The sequence below is a fragment of the Phyllostomus hastatus genome, unplaced genomic scaffold, assembly GCF_019186645.2.
Source record: "Phyllostomus hastatus isolate PE091 unplaced genomic scaffold, TTU_PhHast_1.1 phas_scaffold_21, whole genome shotgun sequence".
In the NCBI taxonomy this organism is placed as follows: domain Eukaryota; kingdom Metazoa; phylum Chordata; class Mammalia; order Chiroptera; family Phyllostomidae; genus Phyllostomus; species Phyllostomus hastatus.
Genome location: NW_025334017.1, coordinates 30886043 through 30913467, shown reverse-complemented (window position 1 = coordinate 30913467; position 27425 = coordinate 30886043). Strand labels below are relative to the sequence as shown.

General features: G+C 34.9%; 1 protein-coding gene across 3 annotated transcripts in view; it reads left to right on the top strand.

Annotated features, from left to right (window-relative positions):
• Positions 1 to 27425, top strand: part of CSMD3 (CUB and Sushi multiple domains 3) — an 891194-nt gene that overhangs the window by 646697 nt on the left and 217072 nt on the right. For all 3 annotated transcript variants that reach the window (XM_045861257.1, XM_045861256.1, XM_045861255.1), the window contains 4 exons: positions 6004 to 6195; positions 12830 to 12968; positions 16209 to 16396; positions 19428 to 19622. In XM_045861257.1, the coding sequence (XP_045717213.1) occupies positions 6004 to 6195; positions 12830 to 12968; positions 16209 to 16396; positions 19428 to 19622 (714 nt within the window). The remainder of the gene's footprint in view (positions 1 to 6003; positions 6196 to 12829; positions 12969 to 16208; positions 16397 to 19427; positions 19623 to 27425) is intronic.

Sequence of the window (27425 nt, the reverse complement as noted above, 5' to 3'; positions counted from 1 at the left end):
CAAGGAGAAACCTCCAGCATGTAACTTTGCAAACCACTTTTGACATGTTTGATCAGTCACCGCGCCTTCTCCACACACTGCGCAAATCTTTTTTGTGTGTGTGTTTCAGTTGTGTTTTTACCTTTCTTGAAATAATATAATATGCTGAAAATGTTGCATATTTTCCTTCATCTTCAATATTAAAATGCCTACACAAAAATCTACCAATTCTGAGGGTTTTTTTAATGCACATTGATATGAGTCTGTCACAATGTAATCTAACAAAATTGTTTAGAATGAAGCTAAAGACAACTAAGTGCTACTAGAGCCATCTTATGGAAAAAGCCAAATGAACATTTTGGCCAACCCAATAATTAACACAAGAACAACATACATATCTTATAAAAATGTTCCTGGTATGTACAATAGTAGTTATGAAACGATTACTCCTGCTTGTCTTTTTTGTCACATTCTGGGTCTTGAGAATTATTAAGAAAAACTGCTATGGATACAAGTTGGTTTTGGTAGAATAAATAGTTCCATTTTGAAAGCAAAAATTTGTCATTACAAATTTATTTTAAACTTATCCTAGTAACTAGATACAAAACTCATTTTGTTATAAATAATAGTTCATAAATATTTTTTGTTTCAGCTTAAAGTATAAACTTAGCCTCCAGAGAAGTATCTTATGAACTATATTCTCTCAGCAGAGAGTCATCATTATTATAACTATTTTACTGGTATCTATTCTTAATTAACTTTCCTTCATGTTAAACAAGTACCTTGTATCTCTTTCTTCAATACACAAGAGTTTTTTCAGTTTGATACAATATGTACTAATGCATTCCTGTAGATAAGGCTATAAAATTGATATTTATGTCATTCTTTTAGTAAAAAAAGTGATCAATTACACTTAAAATTAAATATTGTGCAGGTTTTTAGATTACTCCCATAGAATGATAGGCAGGTAGAGAGTTGGTCTTTTGATATTAAAATGACATTTAAAGATTAATAACATTTTAGAAATTTTAATTTAACTAATCACATTATTTGAGCTTTGTATTATTGAGATTAAGTATTCATATCATTTGAGTTTATATAGGCCACACTTTAAGCACATTTTATTAGGAAGTGTCTATCACTTTTACTTAAGAAATATCCCTTTGATACGGTCTCATGTCTGCATTCCCACTTTAACTGCCTAGGTAAGTATGCGATTTTGGGTAAGTTTTTTATACCCTTTAGGCTTCAATTTTCTCACTGAAAAAAAATACGATAACAATAGTAGCCCCACTTCTTGTAAATTGACTGAGATACAGCCCACAACATAGTGCTTTTTTAAGATAGTGCTCAATAAATATTATATATAACAATGTTAACTTTCCCTATGACATTTATCATTTCTGTTGAGTAATCAGCTAGTATAAGGAATACTATCTACAGTTACGTAAAGACTAGCCACTTGATAATTCCTATTTTGAGAGGAAGGAAAGAAGAAAAAAATGTTATCTTTTATTATCAACAACATAAGGTTTTGTAAGTTAAATTCAAGCTGTATTTGAACGCTATAGCATGTAAGCCTAGTAGATGCATTTTCCAGAATGTTCTCTCTATGGTTTTATTATAGGCAAGACGACAAGGTTGTTAAGACCCCTTATCTTTGTTGGAATTTCTGCTCATTGTACATATTTATGTCTGGAAAATGCAGAAATGAACAACATATTTAAACCTAAAAGAACAAATGCAGGTATTCATTTCATGAATTAAATTAGAAGCAATTTGAACTGAAGAAATTAAGAAAATAAATAATAATTTTCTGTCAGTGATAAGTATATTTTTGACATATACTTTTTATTATGTTTAAAGTAGTTGATAAAATAAAATGCTTACTTACCAAAGAAGTCTTCATTTTATAAAAAGCACCCTATATCTTATTTTAGAACAGGAGAAAATAGAGATGATCAAACATCTACTTGAAAACATATGTAACACAAAAAATACAAATAAGAATTATATATTTTAAGAATTATATGTTCCTCAAAAGTGAAAAATAAGTATTGAATAAAATTATTAATCTATTTTAACACGTGTGACTAGTGCTTTGTTAAATTCCAACATCATGTATTGTTTTTAATCATCTATATAAGTATGCGAGATTATTTCACTCCAAATTCCTAAGGAGAGATAGCATGGCTCTCTAAATGGTTATCTATTTTTTTTTCAAAGGTTACACTTTCTATTTGATACAAAGAACAAGAATGATTGACACTAAAATTATTATAATTTTGTCCACCCACAAACACGGAATGTAACCATTATGGTATTCAAACATTCCATAAGAAAATAAGACAGTAGTGTTTACACGAAGTAATTGTTCCTGTGTGTATTTAACTAATTGGTTTTAGAACTCAAGTAATTGCAAGAGGAAAAAACTTCTTTAGTCTTTCATTAAACCCCGTCATTTTCTATAGTGCCTTCAAATCTTACTACTAATTTGTTTGTTAATTAAAAGAAAAAGAAACAATAGTTATTAACCACTTCTTTCTTTGGGTCAAACAGACCCAAAAGCAAATGCATGTTTTCACATATATTAGCTTGCTATTTCACATATTATACAGTATCTTATTATAGCTACTTGGTTCCACTTTAAATCGTTAAGCACAGTAAATCTGACAATAGAGCAACAACATAGTCCCCCTCAAATTCAGCTAGGACAGGATTATAGCAACTGCTTTAATTTCTATATGTGTTTGTAACATTGTTATATGTACATTTTTACTTTTGAGAATGTGATTTTTAAGATTAAAACTTCTTGCAGACACAGAATCCAGCACATGGGAAGCCTCAAAAAAAATGAAGTTTTCTCATAATTTTTTGTTATTCCCACTTTTCAATTTAAAAGCAATAGCACATTTATGTCACCTCTTTTCAATAAAAGCATTTAAAATATAAGCCTTGTAGAATATCGCTTTCCACTTATATACTGCAAAACCAGTCTATAGATAAGTTTTAGTTTTGGTGGAAACTGCCCTAGAGCACTTCAAGGAAAATGTTAATGAAGGAGTTTATCACAAAAACAGTTTACAAAAACTATCAGTATTCAAAGGTTGTCATTGCCCGGACTCTGTGTGCATGGTGGTTGCTCCCTAAAGGTCACAGATAGTTGTACAGAACAAATCAATGCAGGGATTAGAATCAAGACCCTGCCCCTCTACCCTTGATATTCTCTAGTATGAGTTCAATTTTTTGTCTCATGAACAATTAAAAACACATATCCCAAAAATATATTACTTACATAAAGGTAGATTTAAATATTTTTGAAGAGGATTCGGATATAGGCTCCCTGTAGCTTTTTTACTTATGGATATATTCTCCACCTTTTCTCATAATTTGTTTCTGTGGTTTATCATTTCACTTTAACTGAGAGGAGAAACTGCATCTCTGGGACAATTACAACCAGAACAGGACAGGGCGGTCTAGTGCAACATTTAAGGATTTGGTTTTTGAAATTAGGCAGACAATTTCAGATCATGGTTCTGGACTCTTTAGTTGCAGGATTGGACAGGTTAGTCCTCCTAGAAAACCTTGGTTTTCTCACTTCTAAAATGAGGATAATAGTGACACTGGACTCATAGGTTTGGTAAAATAATTAAAAGAAGTATACATGTAAAGTCCCTATTTTAGGCCATCGCTCAGAATCACTAGTTCATCAGTAAAATGAAGCAAAATTATAAGAGTTTCGATTTAATAAATTTTGCTTTATTTAAGTGATTGGTAAAATAAAATTTAAGTCTACATTTGTAATCCTTTTAAAAAAACACAACCCTTTAAAAAATAAACACTTTTATTCTTTCAAAGTTGTAAACAAAATGTGTGTGTGTATGTATGTATATAATGTATATACAACTACTTTTTGCTGTCATTGCTGCTTTTATACATACCATCAATATCCACTTTTTGCTAAGTTTTAAATTTATAAAGTTCTTTTATTTGTCACACAACTTTGAGAGTCAGGATATTACAATGCTGTGTACAGATTCTCTGGTTTCTTTTTTGTTATGTGTATTAGAGGGATAAGTTAGAATAAATTTTATGGATGGATTAACACACTGATTAATCATTTGATCTATCTATGTATCTATCTATCTATATGTCTACCTACCTTCTTACTCACCTACTAGGAATGTATCCAGTAGAATCTGTTAGTACCACCACTATACAAAACAATTTGATGCCTGTGCAGTTCTATTTGCATCTGCTCATTTCTTGTTTGTATGTCTAGTGCCTAGCACAATACCTGGAATATATTGTTAGTGAGTGAATGAGTGAGTGAATATCAGTTATGTGTCTGTAAACCAGCAATTTGTCTCATTACTTTAATATGCACCTCATCAAATAATTTGTAGAAGTGCTGAATCCTGCATTTGTGAATATAATTTAATAATGGCTTAAATGGATGTTTTAATAGCTTCTTTGTCTTGATACTTAATTGGCATATGCTTTAGGGTAAATGTACTTTGTGATAATTCAAAATAATACTTTCCATTAACCTACATAATTGGAGTTAATTCTATTATTAAATGTGCCATATACTGTGCATAGAAAAATGTTACTTTCCCATGGTTTCATACTATTCTCCTCCACTGCTGTGCTTAAAGTTTTTATTTTTAGATCATTTTAGATTTACCTGCAGTTGTAAGAAATAATAAAGACAGATCCTGCGTACTTTTTACCCAGTTTACCCCAATAACAGTTCTTACACAACTATAGCACAATGTCACAACCAGAAAATGGACCTATAATCCATTGATCTTATTTAGATTTTACTAGTTTTAAATATACATGTGGGTGTTGATTTAGCTCTATGTAGATGTGTATGACAACTGCCAGTACATCAAAAATGCAGTGCAGATCATCACAAGAACCCCTCGTGTTACTTTTATGAACACAGTCACCTCCTTCCATCTTCAAGCCCCAAACACCTGGTAACTCCTAACCTGTTTTCCATCTTCATGATTTTGTCACTTCGAGAATGTTACATAGATTTAGTCAAACAGTGCATGCCTTTTGGTGTATGTTCTCACAGCAGAATTCCCTTCAGAACCATTCAAGTTGTCATGTGTATATCATTCTTTTTTATTGCTGAGTACTTTTCTGTGATATGAATTGCCACAGTTTAATTAGTCACCTTTTGAAAGGCTTTTGGGTCATTCCTAGTTTTCAACTAGTGCCAATAAAGCTGCTATGAACATCTGTGTTCATGTTTTTATGAGAACATAGTTTTTATTTCTCTGGGGTGAATGGGCAAGAGTGCAATCATTGAGTGGTATGGTAAGCACACGTTTAGTTTTGCAAGAAACTGCCATACTTCCTTTTAGAGTGACTGTACCATTTTACATTCCCACCAGCAATGGATAAGTAGTTTAGTTTTCTCCAGAATCTTGTCAGCATTTGGTATTATCTAATTTTTTATTTTAGCCATTCTGATAGGTGTAGTGATATTTCATCGTGGTTTTAATCTGTATTTCCCTAATGGCTAATGATGTTGAATGCATTTTCATGTGCCATCTGGAATCCTCTTCACTGAATTTTTTTTGTTTATTTTGTAATTAGATTTTTTCTTCTGCTTCTTTTTTTTCTTTTTTATAGATGGGTTTCAAGAGTTCTTTATATACATTTAGATACAAATCCTTTGTGGAATATATTCCATGCAGACATGTTGTCCCAGCATGCATTTTTCTTTTCATACTTTTCACAGTGTCTTTCACAGAGCATCTAATAATTCTGAGTAAATCTACCATTTAGCTACTGAAATGCCATACCCTTTCTTGAAATAATTTAGCACACAAGTTACTTAACTAGTATATATTTAAATATGTATTGTATGGGCATTAAAGATCAGCTGAAGGATTTTTAATTTTCTAGAAGCACGTAGGTACGTGGAAGGTTCTAACTCTAGTGTCTGGAACTGTGGAATTGATTTGGTACCTCCAAAACTAAAATTGTGTTTCTATCTTTTCATAGGTTCTGTCGCCACTGCATGTCGTGATCCAGGTGTTCCCATGAATGGAACTCGAAATGGGGATGGCCGAGAACCTGGGGACACTGTTGTCTTTCAGTGTGACCCTGGATATGAACTTCAAGGAGAAGAAAGAATAACCTGCATTCAGGTAGAAAATCGGTACTTCTGGCAGCCCAGCCCACCAGTCTGTATAGGTATGAATTAAAGAACAATTAAAATTTTAAATAAGTATAAAGTGGTTATAAATGGGCATTGGTATCATTAATTAAGAACAGGTCCTAATATGAAAGTCTAAGATTTCAAAGATCCATGAACCTTCAAAAAATGTACAATGACCTTTATTGAAATGATCATAATTTTCCTGTGAGGGACAGGTCCACAATTTTATTAGGTTCTCAGTAGTCCTAAGATCCTTAAAAGAGTTAAGAAACAAAGCTCTTGAAAAATCCTGATCTTTCTTTATCTACTATAGAAATGCAGTTACACACCGCTTTTAGTATTTAAACAGTGGTTTAGACTACATTTTAAATGGGTCATACTGATTTTGCCTCTGTAATAGTTATTCCTTCTAAGAAAAAAATTTTATTGGAACTTAAGCTTGTGCTTCAAAGCTTTGACTTTTTCATTCAATTTATGTATTCTAAAAGAATATTAGTTCTGAGTTTGATGATCTAAGGAGTTTTAACTGCTTTGTTCTTGCCTCCAACTCTCTGCCTTTAGTCCCCATGCTCTCTTCCTGAATCCCCAAGTTAGACTCCAGAAAATTAAAGTGCATTTCACTGCTGTACTGGGCCTGAGAAAAAGTGAGAGGGATATACCACCTTTGGAATAAAAACAGTGCAAAACTTGCTATGTAGTCTTTGTTTCAAAATCTCATTGTTAATTTTTTATGTTAAACTCATTTAATCTCCAACCTTTTAGCTTAAGTATTTTAGAATTGGTGGTGTTTAAATGTATGATACATTTTCACCAATATATGTGCTCTCTACTCAAAGTTTTATTTCTTCACATACTCTATTTCTCACTCCAATGTAAACAACCTGAGAGAAGATTCCATAGCTTGTTCATCCTTGTATTTCTTATGCCATTTAGCACAGACAAAATAGTATATTTCTTACACTATTTAAGAGAAAAAGCCTTATATTTTTACTTAATCACACTCATAAATGCATTTTAAATAATCATTTTATAGTATTTTTTAAAACATGATAATAGCTTAACTAGCGAGTCAGTGAACAAATTCAATGACTCAATTATTTAGATTTATTTTACCCCATTTTGTAATTTTTTATACTGGAGTTGCAAACTCAAAATTTATTAGTCACTCAATATATTGTAGGTACCGACTTAAACATTGAGAATTTATTAGTAAAACGTAACAGGGAAGTTTCTTGTTCTTGCACAGCTACTTTCTAGTGAAGTGAAACTAAAAAATCAGAACTGTCACATCACATTTTTTGTATTTTGTATGTTGGTATTAAAAAAAAATCATCTGATTCACTAAGCAAAACATATTCAATAGCTCAGACCAGGCAGGGAGAGGGCAGACAGTTCTAGACTTGTGTGGAAAATGAGGTGCATGTCCAAGGAAAATCCTATTATAGAGACTTTTTTAAAAAACACAAAATAAGGGCATAGCTTGGACCATTTCTGATTTAGCCATATCTCCCTCTGCACTTTATTATTTCCATTTATACCTCTTCATGTCCCCCTGCAAGATTTTAAGTCATCAAAATTAATTAATTCATATTCATTGTAACAAACTCATAGAAGCAAGCATAAATATTTGTTAAGAAAAAAAACTGGAACAGTGAAGTTTTTGTTTGTTTACTACTCAGTTAACCTAAAAAAAATGCCATTAAATCACAATGTCGCATTCCAACTGAATGGAATTTAACTGAGTGTCTCATAAAGAGAATCTTTGTGTAAAGAGCAAATGACAGAACACCGCAGACTTAATGTAGAACTTCTTGTTCATTGTGATTCTTAGATTTGGTTAATAGGGTGTTGCTTTGTAGAATAACCAGAAGGACTTTATTGTAGGTTTTTATGTTTAGAATTCTAAATACTGAACAGCTTTTTACTGAAGTTCTAGTAATCACTAAAATAAAAATCAAAGGAAGAATTTTGAGATTGGTTATTATAAAATTCCATGTGTAAACAAGACTAGCAAGTCCTAATTCTGGGGTGGGGTGGGGGGAAACAGTTGAACACTAAATCTTACTTAAATTGAGCTGATTGTGGAAAGTTTTTGTGTGGATTATGGTGCTGCATATTATGTTTGGTAGGAAAAGATAGCTTGAGGAGAAGATATGCATTAGAGCTTCTCTGAGGAAGAAAATAACCTAAAAATAAAATGTCTGAAAAATTGCTAAGGCTGCAGAAAGCTTGACCTCTGCAACTGATAAGAAAGAACTCCGTGATTGGAAACACGACGCCAAAGATTAAACCCTGAACTTTTTTAGAAACTCCATAAGTCTGTGTCTCAGACCCTGGAGCATAAAGCATTTTGCTTGCATGTAGAAGTAGTCAGCCTTATGGCAAGTGCTAAGCAGAAGGACGTCATCTTTAAGAGAGTTAATAGAATTCATTCCCACAAAATTGACAGTGTGAAGATTACTGTGACATTGCCAGAGGGAAAGTAGCAGCACTCAATATGAAGGTAAATAACAAAGACATCAGTGTGGGTGGGCTGCTGAGATAGACAGTAAACACAAATAAAATTGCAGTGGAGTGAATAATTAAGAAGATTGTAAAACAGTTATCAATAGTGGTCTGTGTAACTTCGTCATAAGAAACTATACTAAGAAAAAAATATCAATGTCCAAATTTCATGGAACCCAACTGAATATTTAATTGAAAAATCTATTTGACTTGAAGAGAATTTTATTCTTCATGCTGTACCATTAGATGCATTAAAAATATGCATTTTTCAAATGGTATTAAAGTTGAGTACCTTTAAGGTAACAAAAATTTTCTTTACTCACTGAGTGTTTGAAATATATAAATGTCAAATAATGTTTTTTATTATTTCAATGGCTCTTGTAGATTTTCAGAATCAATTACATCAATAAATCAGAAAAACCTTGATAAATAATTTAAATAATAGAATTAAAAGAATTTATAGGATCTTAGCTCTGGCTGGTGTAGCTCAGTGGATTGAGCGCAGGCTGTGTACCAAAGTGCCGTTACAGGTTCAATTCCCAGTCAGGGTACATGCCTAGGTTGCAGGCCATGACCCCCAGCAACCGCACATTGATGTTTCTCTCTCTCTATCTTTCTCCCTCCCTTCCCTCTCTAAAAATAAATAAAAATCTTGAAAAAAATTATAGGATCTTATACCCAAATATAATATAGTCATGAAATATATTCCATAAAATACTTAAAAATGTAATATATTTTCTATATATTTTATGAGAAAGGGTATACCTACATAAGTATATATATGAATGTGTGTATGTGTATAAAATTTATAACAATAAAAACACCAGTGTTCCTGTGAAAAATAAGAAAAAGTGAAGCAAAGAGTGCTCTATCACATTACACATAATCCCACAACTTAAACACATGAAAATAAACACAAGAAACATTTTGCTATTATTTCTGTCTTTTATGCATATATACTTACATATATTTGCTGTTATGACACATATTTTTCTATTTATTTTCAAATTCACATTGATTTTACAAGTATCAAAGGCAAAATATGCTATTACTCTTATCAAAACACATAGGTACAAATTAGATTTGCACATTCATCTGTAGTCATGTTAACTACCTTCATAATCAATACAAAGGGTCACTACCAGTTCCACAAACGTGTATGGAATGTACAGTAAGTGCTGAATCCTGGGGATAAAGTAACATATAAATCACAGTCTTAATCTCACAGATTAGTGGTGAATTCCAACACCTGAAAGGAATATTTAAATAAAATATCATAAGAGAAATAATGGAGATAGGCAGAGGTTGCTATGGATACTAAAGTGCACTGGAGAAAGTTTAAACAGAGCCCAGACTGAAAATTTCCAAGAAACTTCCTAGAGGCAGAATGAATCTTGAAATGTAACTAAGCTATATAAGTATAGAAAGGCAAAAGGCATTTCAGGAAAAACAAGTCGTATGGGCAAGTACATGGAAGCAACAGGAACTCTGAGCACCTTGGTGGGATTTGAGTGTAAATTATGTCTAGAGCAATGGTTGAATCAAGTGGAAAGGTCACAGGGATTAGATTATGAAATCTGTGCTAGAGCTGAGGCATAATCTTTTGTGTGATGTGGAACAACTGCAGGATTTTGTACTTGAGCATTGTATAATTAGATGCTTCTACTAGGGGAGAGATGAATTGATGGAACCTAGAAGCATGGGAAACAAGAAGCCACAGCAGTAATTCTGGAGGCAGATGCAAAGGTCAGATCTAGAAATATGCTACTAGGCACGGAGAGAAGAGATGGGCTAAAAAATATCCATGAGGGTCAGAGAGGTGGAGTTTTGGATTGGATTGGACACAAGTATGTGTGGAAAGAGAAGTGAAGAAAAGAGAAGAATAATTTTAGATCTCTAGCTAGGGGATATAGGTGGATGATAGTGCTAATCAAACAACAAAGGAATGCAAAAGAAGAAACAAATTTGAGTTGAGCTTTGGGCATATTGGATATTCTGTTTTTAATGTACCTATAGGCTATCAGGTAGAGATAACCAGTGTGCATTTGGGCATATGATGTAGGATTAAGCAGATAAATCTGATAGAGAAAATAGGAAAAAAGTCATCCATATATAATCAAAGACAAAGTAAAAAAATGGGTATGGTTAACTAAGAACGTGATAGAGTGAAAATTAGAGATAACTAGGTAAGAAACATAGGAGAATAATAAAATAGTAAGATGAAGTAAAAGAAAAATTCCTTGGTGATGAAACAGGTCTATACAAAGAAAATTAGGAGTTTGAAAATAAAGACAGTGAAATTAATGTAGTCAACAGTTAAGGATGAGTACAGATATGAAGAGAAAGCTAAAAGCAGGAAAGTCTCCATTGCACGAGTCAGTGGAAAAGTCATTTCAGGGAGAGCTGAGATGCCTTTGTATTGTTGGCAAGGGAGCTAGCCATGACTGGCGAGAGAATGAGAGGTGAGAGTACCAAATAAAGACATCTAGATCCCTAAGCAACAAAAAAGTTACCGTGTCTCTCCAAATACAACTTATTATGAAAATAAGGTTTCTCAAAATGAACACTGTGGTGCTTTTCTTTGAAATATAACATGAGAAACCATATTTCCCAGTGGTGACTTGCTTTGCTAATCATGTTAGTCAGCCTGTGGGTAAATACAGCACACAGATATGAAACAATGTGATTAGATCTGCTTTTCAAAAGTTTCCTTGTAAAATAAAAGGTAAATTTGAAATAGGTAAAGAGACTTTTATTAAAAAATAATGATGTCAGGGTAGGGCAGTGGGGGCAGGGACTGCTGTGACAGGGAGACTCATGTGACCCTGAGATGTCCCAGCACCCCGAGTTAAGTGAAAAGCAGTTTGCTCTTATAGAGAGGAGTACACAAGGCCAGAAACAACCAGGTGCGGGGAGGTGGGATGCAAGGGTGGCCGGGCAGGATACTAGATCAGAGAGTGTTGTGCTGAGTCCGGTTGGTTCTCAGGAGTGGCTGTGTGCTGGCTCAAGGCTAAGAGTGGGCCAAAGTTCAGGGACAAAGAGGAATGAGGGAAATATAACCCTACTTTGGTCGCGGGCATTTAATGCTGATCGATCTGGGTGGACAAGCAGTTCAGTTTACCATTTGAGTCAAACAGTGGGAATTAGCAGGGTTTGTGCCTGGGCTCGTCATAGGAAAATGAAAGGGATGGGTTATTGCAGGGGTTTCCATCCCCCACTGTGGGCTGCTACCAGTTTGTGGCCTATTAGGAACAGAGCTGCAAGCCCAGCTCACCTGAGCTCCCCTTTGCCTCCTGTAGCCCCACCCTGCAATCCCCAGAGGGTGAGCATCAAAGCCCACCTGAGCTCTGAGCTCTGCCTCCTATGTCCCATCCAACTCAGTCCCCTGTTGTCCTCCCTGCCACCCCCCCACCTTTTAGTAAACTGGTCCCTGGTGCCAAAAACAGTGAATTCATCAACTCATTTAACCCCACACAAAATGTCGAAGGGATTTCTTAAGTGACCCTCAGGTAAAAAATTAAACACTTTTTGGGGACTTCATTTTATTTTTAAGATGAAGGAGACTTGAGTATGCTGTGGATGAAGGGAAGAAGCTAGAGGGTGCAGGAGGTAAATGTACAAAGTTCTGGAGAAGAAAGAGGGACTGTGTGACCAGGTTGAGGATGTTGTCCTGGTCACATAGTTGACCAGGTTGATTGTGTTACCCTACTGTGTCTGAGACACTGAGGCCAGGGTAGTGAGGGGTGTGGAGAACTGTAATGGTGGACATCCATAATTTAGATGGCAAAAGTTCCCAAATTGTGTTCATGACTTTGCATATCTAGACTCAGACAAAAAACAGAGATCTGCAGTGTTACCAGAACCAGAATTTTCCTCCTACCCACCCAGTTTTATGCTGTCAACAAAATGGGGACTACCTTATAACAAAATGGTAAAATTTACCTGAGAAAATTATAATTTTAAAAGAAGAGTTCTGATGTGCTGAGTATGTACAGGAGTCATTATGAAATCACGAGTATCTCAATCTGTCTCTGTCTTTCTCATTTATGTAAAGTCAGACTCTACCACCAGGAGCCTCAACATCTTTTAAAAACTGTCTTTACAAATATTGATAGCTAATACATTTTATTAATTACTTAATGGGTTTTCTTTGTTTATTCCAAGCACCCTGTGGAGGCAACTTAACGGGATCTTCGGGCTTTATTCTTTCGCCAAACTTCCCTCACCCGTATCCCCACAGCAGGGACTGTGACTGGACAATCACTGTCAACACAGACTATGTCATCTCTTTGGCATTTATCAGGTGAGGGCCTGTGCATTCCCACATAAAAAAAAAATCTTGTTGTCATCTGCTCTAATGTTTACTTAGGCAAATTTTTATTTCTATACATGACATTTTTATCATTGCTTATTAATTCCAATACCAACACGCCACAGTCTACAGTTTGCAAAGCCCTGTCTAATAGCAGAGGTGCCAGTGCAGTTCAGAAGGCTGGTGAGTGAGCATCTTCACCAGGTTCCAGTGAACGGGAAACGTGTTAAAAGTCAGGTGGCTTATTGACTCGCATGAAATGTGATCTCTTTATAACCTTTTCTGCCTCCTTGTACTTGCCATCACAGCTTCAAAAAATTCAGTTTTTCCTAAGCTTCAAGATGAAAAGGTCAGTACTTCAAGGATTTTTTTCTTCCTCCATAAGTGGGTCACCCAAAATCTTTCGAAGCATCTAAATATCCATCTGTGCAGCACCACCATTGGGCTTGGGAAGATGTAGAATCTATTTACCACCTCTGCTGGTGGTTTCCTTAAAGCAAGCTGACAAAAAAAGAATTGCATGGATCCTCCTTATATTTCTCCACGGAAGTGTTTTCAAATTGGCACTTGTTGTTTAACCTTGTACTTGATCGCAGGGTTAGCTCAGTCAGTACGGAAGCCACAGAGAATGTAGCGTATTGTGTGAGAAAGGAGACAGCTGAGTTTTGGGCCCTGGCTCTGCCGCTGTCATCCCTGTCACCTTGGGTACATTATTTGAATGAGTCTCTGTTTTCTCACATGGAGCTAATAGGCTGTGATGACAAAACCTGACATACCTCTTGCCCTTAACATTTCACTGGGAGTCATTGGTATCGACAAATCAAAAATGTCCTAAGTAGAAATGTTACAACTCTTCAGTGTCCAAGACTCATGTACTTGGGCTCGAGTAACACAACTCCTCCTTCTGCTAGTGTGTTAAAACTGCTCGGTAGTTCGGTAAAAGGTCAAGATTAATTATGCATTTTTTCTAATATATCAGGGATAGATTTTCTAAAAAATTAAAGATAGTTTGAATTCATGAACATTTGAAAAGAAGTGTACATGTATAGAATTTTTATTTCTATAATTTTGTAGTGATATATTGATAATTGGTAATAACAAAGCAACAATGATATTATTAGTTATATGCAGGACCCAGCTATAAGACAACTTCCTGAGGTAAGTATTATTAATATTCCTATTTTACAGTTGAGGAAATGGCAACATTGACATTAAAAATGATGAAATGTATGATACAGGGCTTTGTTATAAAATTATTCTAGTTAAGTAAATGAGTGGTCGAGGCTGTTTCACATGAAGTGCATGACCTAAATTTGATTTCCAGCTGTGTCATTTATTATGTGACCTTAAGGAGACCACTCATATTCTTAGTGCACTCATTAGAAAATGGAAATGATGATCCCTTCCCTATACCACAGGATTATCGGTCTGAACAAGCTGATATTTATGAAAGTGACTTATAAAATACAATGTATTACTAGAATGTACTGTCTTTCAAGTTTTTCAGGAAAAAATGATCATTATAGTTAATATTCAAAGGTTTCCTAGAAAAACACTGTTTTTGTTTTATTATCATTTTCAAAGAAGTTATGAATCAATATTTTGAAGTATTTAATTAACCCCAAACTACAAATTAAAAAGAAAGGTATTGCAATCCAACTTTAACTGAGCTTCTGGCCTTCAAGGATAGTAAACACCACTATAATGTATCATTTACAGAGCACTTGTTTGTCCTGATTATCCCCAAAGTGAGATGGACCGGAAAGTTGTAATTCTCATGAAATCTTAAATTGAAAGAGATGAAGTTCAGAAAGGTTGTGTTTTACCCTAGACCAAGGCTAGTAAGTAAGAAAATAAGGCCCTATTCTCCAACTTCTGCTATATTACAGCAAAAGCTAAAATTCAGACCTCGTATGCACTGAAAGGTTTTAAGATCAATTAATTGCATTAGATTTGTAAAGCAACTGAATGAATGAAAACAAAATACAGCAAAGTAGGGGGTCCCCCAATTTTTTCATGTTGCAGAGTCCCTTGTGTACATCAAAGGCTGGGAACCTCTGCATTATCCCAGTACTTGCTTCACCACTGTTTATGCACAAGTAAGCAGAGGCATCTCCCTCCCTTATACCTCCAGGCACACATAAAGGATTAGAATTGTGGAGGAAACAACCTCTGTAAATCTAGTAGATTTGAAAGTATCTGTCACCTGACACATTTCTTATTTAGATGCAAGGATGATAATATGTGAAAAAAGTTTCTCCACTGACGGATGTTCAACAATGACAAGCTTTACTGGTTTTATCATGAACTTACTAGCTTTTCCTAATGACCCAATTAAGTCCATTACCTTCTCTGCCAAAATGTGAGCTGGGTGATAGAGAGACAAATGATTGCTTTGTTCTGCCTTATGCATACGTGGGTTCCATAATCATTATGGGACAATTATCATACCTTGGCAGGTTTCTTAGGCAAATTTAATGTGCAATTTTTACAATATTAAAGTATCAATTTAGAAAACTTACATACTAAAATGTCTTTATTTGCACATTACTTAATTTTGACAGTGTGTTTGATTTCTTCTACATTAAGTTTTAAAAGAAGAAAATATATCTATTTCCCAAAAAGGTATACCTAAAACTATGTGTTGCTTCATTTGTATAATTTAAGTGCAAATTTATATCTCAAACTTTTGATTGAATCTAATATGCAGTTGACTTTTAAAACAGCAAAACTGCTTATAAGTTTTGAAATCAACGCAAGTAGTATAACTGATAAAGAAAAAGAGGTTTCATTTTCTGATGAAAAATATCTGAATGAAAAAATTAAAAATAGATATCACCCTCCACATTTTACTGATATAAAGTAACTTATATAAGAATACATACCTTAACAAAGACAGAATCAAGGTTTGAACCTACATTTATGACTCTAAAACGTTTACCCTTTCATCAGCTAACCTGTTTGCCTTACAGTCATTTTTATTCCCTGAAGATACAATGCCAACTTAGACATATTTGAAAATATCAAGATGTCTTTTCTGTTTTTCACTGCTGACTTGATGTTCATATTCAATGTGTTGTTGCCAGGCAAATTTTCAAATTAACTTATTTTTGAAGAGACTTGTTATTTTTAAAGATCCTGACCATATTAGTATATGATTATATGGCTTCAGGTTAATTTCTTAGTAATAACCATACCACTTCCTTCTCTCTCTCTCTCTCTCTCATTTAGTTTTAGCATAGAACCAAACTATGACTTCCTCTATATATACGATGGGCCAGACAGTAATAGTCTACTCATTGGAAGTTTTCAAGACAGCAAGTTACCAGAGAGAATAGAAAGTAGCTCCAATACCATGCATTTGGCTTTTCGGAGCGATGGATCTGTTAGTTACACTGGATTTCATTTAGAATATAAAGGTAAATGTGAACATTTGACTTTAGCATCATGATTTAAATTGTGAGTATTTTATGAAGGAGAATAATGTTCTATTGGCTGTTGTCAGTGGTTACTATCTGTGTATTTCTTAGTGCAAGCTACCTACAATTCATCTCATAAAGAGCTCTGACTTTTCCTATCTGTGAAAAGGAAATTAGCATTTCCCTAATTACTACCAAAGGAAATGTATCAGCAAACAAATTAGCAATTAGTATACTCTGAGAGTTGGCTGAAACCACAAAATAATTTTAAAAAACTCATTTTTAGAGGAGCTGAAGATTCATTTAAATATTTTTTATTCAGAGACTTCTCTCAGTGATAAAGAGAACAAAGTATAGTGATAATTATATTTCAGAAAATGTCTAAATGTCTAATGTAATTTAAATATGTCAATATTCAGAATAAGGATAATAAAATATAGTGATAATTATAATATTTTAGAATATTTTGCATGTATTTAAATGAATCAATATTACAATGCCTATGGATGCTTCTAAATATATTTTCCTTAAGTTTTACTCTCAGTGATTATAAACAAATTAGATCTTAGCTGTTTAAAGTTAAAATTTATTTTTCAATAATTGAGTGCATAAAGAGCATAGTGATAATTTAACTGAAGCTGTCAGTTGAGTTTTGAAAATACATATATTGGATTTGTAACATACCACTTGGCTTTTTAAAATTATGAAGTGCTTTCAATAACTGAAAGTAATATTGAATAATAAAATAAACTGCGAGTATCTACCATTTAGCTTGACAAACCTTAGCCTTGTGCCACATTTGCTTCAGATCTATTAACTCTTGTTTTAAGAAATAAAATATTGCATATACAATTAAATGTCTTTTGTGATTGCCATGGGACTGGGTTTGTCTCTTTAGGGCTATCAAAAGAAGTCAGGATAAATTCCACAACTTTATATACCATGAGTTAAGGAAGGCTTTTTTAGGGAAAGGAAAAACTCACAAGTGAGAAAGATACAATTGCTTGGAGTCCTCCAATATCTTCATCACTTTTTGGAATGCATGCTAGGGACAAGGTGTCTGCTGGGCATGGGCATGGCATGGATTTTATTCCAATAGGAAGACTGAGCCTTCTCCGGGTCTCCCATTTTACAGAGCCAAGTAGGACAATGGCCATGTCACCAGGAGAATACACAGGCTGCTTGGTACCAAACAGTGAGGATTTGGGGTGCCAGCTGTTCACTGGGGCTGTCCGCAGATGCTAACTGCTCCAAAACACAGGACCCTGGGGAAGTTTAGACCTTGTGATTGCGGTCTAGGAAGCATCTTGTGGAGAGTTGAACTTGAGCACTCAATCAGTTTTTTCTATTAGAAAAAGCTCACGACCAACACCATGTGGCAGGACCCTGCTCACTGATGACCCAGGCAAAACATGATGAGCACCCAAGGCTATTTTCAGTCAGCCATACTTTTTCATGACAGTACCTTCCTAATTCTGTGTGTGGTGCTTATGGTTTTCATCTTTGAATACTTACACGTCTTTATATTTTCTATCATGTTCCTGTCCTTTATCCTATATGCATAATTTTAAATTTCCATCATGTTCATACCTTTGTGGAAAATGTTGCCTTTAATTTTGTTGAGCTTTATCAATGATAGAGACTTTTGGGGAAGCTTTAAAGAAGGAAAGGCAAACTTTCCAAAAGATAAATATTAGGCTGTTAGACTTGTCAGAGAGTGATCCTTTTAACCAGTAATTTCAATCATTCCATTTCCCTCATGGGATTTAGTTCAATCTCATGAAGGCCAGCTTTAAATGCTAGGTGGTTGTTCTGCCTAAAAATTACATTGTGTTTTCTTGATTGTTTAAGGAGACTCAGTGTGAGGTTTTATTCTTAAAACTAAACAAGTAGCCCCTGCAACACTAAAGCCTGGTTCTTAGTGACTAAATTTAGTGTTTGCCCCACTGATTCTTACCTGAAAACAGTATTGTATGGATATTTTATCTGGGAAGAGATATAGTTTCTTGGATTGGAAAACAATTTCTACAGTGAATATAATAAGTGGGTGCAAATTGTGTGAGCGTACATGTGTGCAAGTGTGCATGCTGACACAGGTACACACATTTGGGAGATCAAGTTTTTAGTTTTGCATTGTAACTCAAAAATTGAGTTTATTCAATTTATTCTGCACCTGGGTGTGCAAGAAGCATTTCCTTTGTCATGAATGGACTATATTTTCACAATTGTCTCATTCTATTTGCTTTGAAAGTGCTTAGTTTGACAAACTTTCTGTCTTAAAAGATACTGGTTTTTGTTGTTTGTTTGTTTGTTTTTTAATTTTATTTTAATTGCTGTTGAGGTACAATTTTCTATCTTTTACTTGCATCCCAGCCCACCCACCCAGCCCTCCCCACCTCCCTCCTTTTTCTACCCCACCCCTAGTTTTCGTCCGTGTGTTCTTTATACTTGTTCCTGTAAACCCTTCCCCCTTTCCCCTGAAATTCCCTCCCCTCTCCCCTCTGGATACTGTTTTATAAAGATTTTGTTCCCATCTTACAATGGCCAGGCGTCTGATAGAAATAGGGGGGAAATGACAAGAGCAAGTAGGTTAAGAAAAGTGTTTTCAGGACAAAAGAAAGTGTCTTTCATTTTCCCCTTAGTGGTGAAATGAACTGAGCTCCACATGGGCAGGGACATCATGGAACGGGTGCCTATTAACAAAGAAATATTAAATAAGGCAATGAGTCCTACTTCTTTTTATATAGACCCTAAAATCCTATATTTGTCTATATATATGTATAGTCAAATATATATATATATATTAGATACTAATTTAAATGAGAAAACCAATGAAGCATTTTATTCTCTTACTAAGCAATATGAATTAGCAAAACGGCCAGATATGGTTAAGGGCTGCTTTAAAAGCCAAGCACTCAGAGGCTGAAAGGGTGCTGACACTCTCCTTTAGTGGTGATAATGCAGAAATCTTAAAGGCTATGTAGAAAACAATATTTTAAAACAATTCACTTATATCAACATTGTTTTACAGCAAAACTCCGAGAGTCCTGCTTTGATCCAGGCAATATAATGAATGGCACCAGACTTGGAATGGATTATAAATTAGGGTCAACTGTCACCTATTACTGTGATGCTGGCTATGTTCTTCAAGGTTATTCAACACTCACCTGTATCATGGGAGATGATGGAAGACCTGGATGGAACAGACCCTTACCGAGTTGTCATGGTAAGAAGCATTTTCTTTTGCTGAGTTTTGTTGTTGTTGTTGTTGTTGTTGTTTTTTATTCCTCACCCAAGGACATGTTCGGGACATGTTCATTGATTTTTAGAGAGAGGGGAAGGGAGGGAGAGATGGAGGATGAGAAACATCCATGTGAGAGAGAAACATACATTGATTGCCTCTTGGTCATACCCTAACTGGGGACTGAACCCACAACCCAGGCATGTGCTCTGACTGGAAATCAAATCCATGACCCTTCTGTTTATGGATGACACTCCAAAACACCAAGCCACATTGGCCAGGGCTGCTAAGTTGTTTTTTTTTATTATTAGAAGGAATTAATAAATATTTAATATCATGTCTGTACTTTAAAAAAATCAACCATTTAACACGTAACCTACAAATTAGATATAGCAATGCAGAGATTTTATCAAGGGTTTTTAGATTGAATTCAATAAAGACATGGTTTTGGAAAGTGTTTGTATTCCCAGGTGTCTCTAAGGCAATATGCACATGATGGTAGGAGAGCTGGGAGCTGAGAGCAGCAAGAGCACCTCTTCATTTGTGCTCGGGTCTTCGGAGATTGCCTGAAATCTCAGGTGCTCAGAAAACACTGGCTGAGTAAATGAGGAACAAACACACTGCAACTGACGTTTCAACAGAAGTAGATAACTGCAATAACTTAAATATCATCAAGAATCAGTGATCGATCTTTATCTGAAATAGGGGTAAAGGAAAGTATCTATTTCTCCTAAGAATCTGGTCACGTAAAAGTGACAATTGAATCGGAGCTGCTCAGACAGCTCCAGTGGCACAAGGAAGACCGAACGACACAGCAGGGTGGAGACGGACCTAAAGCTAATTTCGGTGGCATGATATCAGGTACGAAAGTTGCCGGAACTGCCGTAGCTAGAGTTAGTAAAAGACCAGTCATCAGAATGAATTTGACAAAAGACCAGACAATGATCATAGCTAGGAGAAGTCCTCTGATACTAGAAAAAGTCTTAGGAAAAATACATTGAAAGGGGAGAGACTTAATATTTTTGAGATGAAGGCAGTTACCAATTGGAGAGGCACCTTCTCTTGGGGAACGGAATTTGCTAAGCAGTTAGCTGCATCAATGAACAGTTTGGGGATGGTTTTGAAGGGACAAGACTGGGCACGAGAGGGGAAATCATGCAAGTCACCAGTTAACAATGAAGCAGGTTTGATGCTGGTGGTTCAGAATTTTATAAATACATATTTTGAATGAATTCCTAGAGAATTCTCCAAAACAAGGACCAGTTCACAACTTTGTGGAACTAGTGACTTGTGGCCTTTCACAAAAAAAACATATTTGAGTGTTAAACAGAAAGTCAAATACAGAGTGTTTTTAGAAATTATTTTAATGAAAAACAAACACTTTATTTTATTTTTAATCATTTGTGTATTGTTGTTTGAATATAGTTGTCTCTGGAAAGAGGGGGAAAGTGGTGGTGAGAAAAACAGACATTTTAAAAGAAAGCGACAGAGAGTTCAATTGTACACCATGGCAATTTTGTATTTTGAGCTGTTGGAATTGGGTATTATAATGGAATAAAATAATTATATTAGAAAAATAGTATTGCATGTTCAAAAATGATATGCTTGTCTACAACTATATTATGAGGATAGCAATACAGTGGAAACAACAGTCAATAAGGAGAGAGAAACAATGATGCCACAATGGAAAGTCATCACAGACGGTCTAGGCAGGTGAACGATCCTAATGCATTGCACACAATGGACATGGAGATGACATCATCTAGGGCAGGTTTTCCAAACTCTGGGTCATCACCTGTGAGTCATAAAATCAGTCCACTGGATCATGACTAGCATTTTTATATTTGACATAAAATTTAATAAAATAAATGAAGACAAATTAGAAAAAGAGAAAAACATTATAATTCAAAGAACCCAGTAAAGATAAATATTATCTGTGGAACTTTTTTGGTTACATATGGAGATAAATAAGATGGAGTCAATATACCTGTACAAGTATGTATGTTTGCATGCCGGTGTTTATGTTTTATGGTATGCACTGTGTTGCTTACTATGAATTTCACTGGGAAGAAATACCCCTACAGCCCTGATCAGATGTTAAAATCATGGATTCTTGGTGTCTGATGCACATGGTAATTTCTTCAACTTGTATGATATGTGGATAGATTGGAATTGCATGTGATGATTTCTGACTAAAACACAATCCATTAAACTTCTCTAGGCTTATTGACTCATCTCTAAAATGGGGAAAATTGAAATTCTTTACTTCAAAATGTTGTTATAAAGAAGTAAAGAAAAGGTAGGTATCTAGTAAAGGGTCATTTTGTTACTATTAAAACAGCTGTTTAGTTCTTGCCTTGAATTGATCATTTCATTTATCAGAAAATGAGGGAAATAAAAATAGAATTAATTAGTCTGGATTTAATTCTCCCAAAGAAAAAAAGAAAAAACAATGGATACATGGAGGTTAATAGGAAATTTAAGAAAAGAGTTATTACATTGTCTCAGAATTAAGAGCTATACAAAAGAGAAATTTATTTATAGCCAGATAAGCATACTAAAACACTTTTCAAAACTTACTCTCAGTGATCATCAAGAAACTACGGAAAATTTCAGAATCCAGACAAAAAATAATTAAAAATTCTGATGGACAAAACTCAAAGTATGCAAATAGTTTTAGATCAAAATAATAGGTTCTGCACACTGGGATAAATGATTAAATAGGTGACTTTTGTTGATTTTGGTGGGAAAGGCGAGAGTACCGGAGTACAGCATGTGCTCACTAAGAACGTGCTTGCTTGAAATAATCCCATTCCTTCCCAACAGGGAAGGAATCCCATTTCTTCTCCATTGATAGGTCACAGCAGTACCAATATCAGCAAGGGGTATGTCATAATATACACAAATGAATTCTTATTGGATTAATTACAGCCCAATTAAATATCTTGTTCCATGTTGGTAATAGTAATATATACAAACAATTTGGAGGGAAGAAGAGACCCAGATTCAAGTCGTCTCATGTACCTAAGGCCTGGGGCAAGCTGAACCTCAATTTTTAAATCACTAAAACTGGATAATAGTTTTATTGCAATAAGTTATTGCAAAGACTCCATTAATGAACATGACACATACAGAGGACCCAGTAAAGTTTTCAACAAGAAGCATAGCACTGGAAAACATGCACTGCCTGTTATATTTTAGTTGAAATACTATATTTTTGTCATTTTAATATTAACTAAATATAATTTATTAATGTCATCATGTGGCTACATATTTACCCCCTTCCTAAAGGTATCATAGGAGTTCAGTATTTTTAAATTCCTTTAGAGGTAAAAAAATTTACCATAAATATAATTGGATCTCATGTGACTTTTAACCATAATGCCAAGGTATTATGGAAAACAGATAAAAGTTATTCAATGCATATTTTAAGCTATTAGAAAACAGTCAAAATACTTTGAAGTTATAAATATGACTATAACTGTTAATCTCTGGTATACTGGAAGGGAAAAAGATCCCCATGTTTTAGAGTTAGCTATATTTAAATATAAACAATGATTTAAAAACGAGAAAAAAGCTTGGGTCAGCTCTGTGACCTTGTTCAAATTATTTATTTTGTACATCTAAGCATGAGATAATGTTGTGTCATTTGTAAAGTTCTTGCAAGAATTATATTAAATAACTTATTTAAAGCATTTGGTCCTGTGACTGTCACTGTCACACAGTAAGGAGAGATTAATGCTTTTTTTTTTCTTTTTTATCAGCTTAACACATATCTATTTGTTTTTCTCTGTTGTGATCATATAAAATCCAAAACACACAGGACTGGCTGGCTTTCATATTTATTCATTTAATACTTTAAAAGTCAAAATTAGTGTGTAAAGCATGTGCATTAGTGATGGGAGGGTTTGTTGTTCATAAGGATAAGTTACTTTTAATTAAGATATAACTGATGTTTTTACTAAAGTAAAATATGCATGCAGTAACCAAAAATATAATAGAGAACAGCTTACCATTTAAAGCAATGGTCATCCTCCCCGACCCCCCCCCCCCGTTATCCTAAGTGTCAGCCAAGTCTTGTAATAATTTCTATTCCTGTTTGCTCTAATGGCCCTCTATGTGACCCTGCATTACCTATGAAGCTCCATTTCTTGTCTCACCAACTCTAGACAACATATATTGATTCCCTGAAATAAGAGATAAGGAGTTACATCACATCCACAGCCCCCCTCTTCAGTGTTCCGCAGATATATAAATTTTGCTTATTCTAGCTATTGCCTTTGTCATTATTAATTTGCTCATGCCTCTATTTCGCTTTCATCAGTGTCTGCGTGTTAGATGGCGAGTCTCAGCTGCTTTTCATGCTGAGTCTTTTGGAGCTTTAGACTGACTGGTAGCCTTTGCTTTAGCGTGTATAAGTAGGAAGTTGGCTATTGGACTGTGATTCCTAAACGCCAAAATAAGGAAATAAGGTTTTTTTATTTTATTTTTTTTTTAAGATTTTATTTGTTTATTTTTAGAGAGGGAAGGGAGGGAGATAGAGAGAGAGAGACATCAATGTGCGGTTGCTGGGGGTTTTGGCTTGCAACCCAGGAATGTACCCTGGCTGGGAATCGAACCTGGGACACTTTGGTTCCCAGCCCGCGCTCAATCCACTGAGCTACGCCAGCCAGGTTTTTTAAACAACTCTAGTTACAGTATAATACAGTAATTTTTTTTAAAGATTTTTATTTATTTATTTTTAAAGAGGGAAGGGAAGGGGAGAGAAAGAGAGAGAGACATCAATGTGTGGTTGCTGGGGGTCATGGCCTGCAACCCAGGCATGTGCCCTGACTGGGAATCGAACCTGCAATGCCTGGTTCGCAGCCCGTGCTCAATCCACTGAGCTACGCCAGCCAGGGCGGAAATAAGGTTTTTTTATTTTTTTATACAAAAATAAACATGACCTTACTCTGCACACGTTTAAAATGCAACTGTACATATTTTACTTTTTCTCATAATATTGTCTTAGTCTCACCTCAAAAACCATACACTTATGAAGCCCTGTGCTACATACCACCTTTCAGCATGCAGTGCATTAGTTTATACAACAAGGCTCCAAGTAAATATTTTTTAACCTGAATCGAACCGTAAGAATGCACAAAGTTTTTCTATTTTAGATTATAGATTTTTATCATTGTTTAGGATTAAGTGCACCTTTTAAATTTGAAAAAAAATGTTTATAAGAGCTTATGTTGGACACTGAGAGATTATCTTTATCAAAAGTATACCCAAAATGATAGCATCCTGTGGGAAGTTCTGCTCAGTGATAAGAAACCCTGCATATTATCTCATGAGAAAGTCACATGCATTAAATGATAGCAGAACAGAATATCTGTACCTGCAAAACACTTTGTAATAAAAAATGTTTTTAGAAAATAATTTTTCTTTGTTATTTTACATAGTTTAAAAAATAACTGTTGACACATAACTACCTTATATCATCCTTATCCATGATCTGATTCAATGTTAAGTAAAGGTAATAAAACACAAATAGTGACTGATTTCATATTTTCTCCTTAATATTCATGATTTGACTTCCTTCACCTGATGGCATTGCATTTGTTTATATAAACACATCTAGGGCACCAGCCATCGCTTACTTCTTATCCCCTCTCCCAACTAGTTTCTTCCGTTCCCTGATTCTTCCATTTCTTATGAACACACAAAGTGGTCTTGAAATCATAGGTCAGATTGTATCACATATATACTCAAAATCCACCTGTGACTTCCCAAATCTGAATAAATGCGAAGCATTTTATAATGCTCTACTTCATCTGCCTGTATGCACACCGACCTCTCTACTGGTCCCCCTCTCTACTACACAACTGAGCCACACTGGCTGCCTTCATGTTTCTTCAAAGCACTGCTCACATTTCTGCATCAGAGCTTCAGCTTCTGTGGTCACTGCTGTGTGAACGTAGTTCCCCCAGTCTCTGGCTGGCGAGCTCTCTGATTTCCTTTAGGCATATATGGTCACATTTCTTCTTAGGAAAAAAAAACAAAAAACCTATCATTTAACCTTCCCCCTGCTCCCTAAAGCTCCCAGCATGGAATCATGTACATCTAAAATTGAAACAATATACCCTGTGTAAAGACAGCCCGGATGTGTGCAAAGCCTTAGTTATGTTAGTGCTTTAGAACTTTAAAAGGTAAATCATTAAATTTGAGAGTATTGGCCATAATTCTAATCAATATTTCTTTAAATGAGGTAAGATTGACATAACATCATAGTATTTTCTTCAGGTATATGGCATACTGATTTGATATTTGTATATATCAAGAAATGATCACAACAATAAGTCTGGTTAACTTCCTTATCCACACATAGTTACCAAAAAAGTGTTTTTCTTGTGATGAGGACTTTTAAGATCTATTCCTTATCCACTTTCAACTATGAATAGAGTATTATGAACTATAGTCATGTGCTATACATTACAGCCCTGTGACTTACTTATTTTTAACTGGACCAATACAACCTTCTTGACCTTTTTCATTGTCATAGCATACAGTGAACACCCAACTAATAATTATAATAATAAAACTCTAGGACTAAAAGTATTTGGACTGTTAAATAATCACTACCTTGCCAATTGTTCTAAAGAAGACATGGTATCATTCATTCCTTTTTAAAGGCATTCAACAGTACCAGTTATCAGCCTGGTTCTATACTCACTATTAGGGACCAAACGTGAATTCAGTATGATCCTTTCCTGTAAAGAGTTACAATCTGATGAGATACAGACAGATAAGGTCCATTGCTAGAAATAAAAACAAACTACTATGCACACAGCATGAAGGCGTGTCTGACCTAGTTACAGAGAGAGATCGGGGAAGTCTTCTTTATAAAAGTGATACATGGACTGAATCTTAAAATTACAAATAAGAAGGAACCAGGTGATTTACAGGGTGTGAGGGGATGGTGTTGCACCCCTGGGGTTCAGCATATGTGAACATGCAGGAACAAGAGTAAACAGGGAATTTCGGATAGAAATTAAAGCAGCTCAATAGGGCAAGTGCATAGTGAGGAAGAATGATGAGAAGTAATAGCTCACCTACCTGTGCTGAGCACAACATGTAATTGTGTGCCACTATTATTTTACACCTCGCCACAACTCCTTCACTTCGGGAGTACTGATACTCTCATTTTACAGATGAGGAGACCAAGACACACGGAGAGGTTCAGTCACTTGCTCAAAGGCACACTTGTGTAACAGCCTTGTTTTGGAGTCCATACGCTTAATCATTGTCCTATAGGTAGGCTGGTTAGTTCTTCAAACGACTTTGCATTGATCATTTTGTATCTCTAGAGCCTAAGAGTACCTGGCGTATTTTAGTTGGTTTGATGTTTCATGAACGGACTTGACGCACCAAGAATAAAGGGGGAGTTTTAGGGTTCTCCACTTACTTCTGAAATCTCCCTGCAGGCTAAGTGTGAGAATTGTGAAGGTAAATTCCTACCAGTAACTGATAAAAGCATTTATCTGAAGTGCATTTTTCCATTCCATTTTAAATCAACTTTGCACAGAATACAAATGACAATAGATGCAGTTACTACCAACTTAGTTCTTTTGAAAATTTGCAACTTACTTTTAATACCTTTGTTTCAATCATGCTAACACAAGTTCTGGATTCTGGGGGTGGGGGAGTGAAAAATGAAAGAATGAAGTATCTCAATCACTGATGACCTTCAAGTCTGTCCAACGTGCATTAACATGAATATGTCACTATTAGACATCCAGTAGTCAT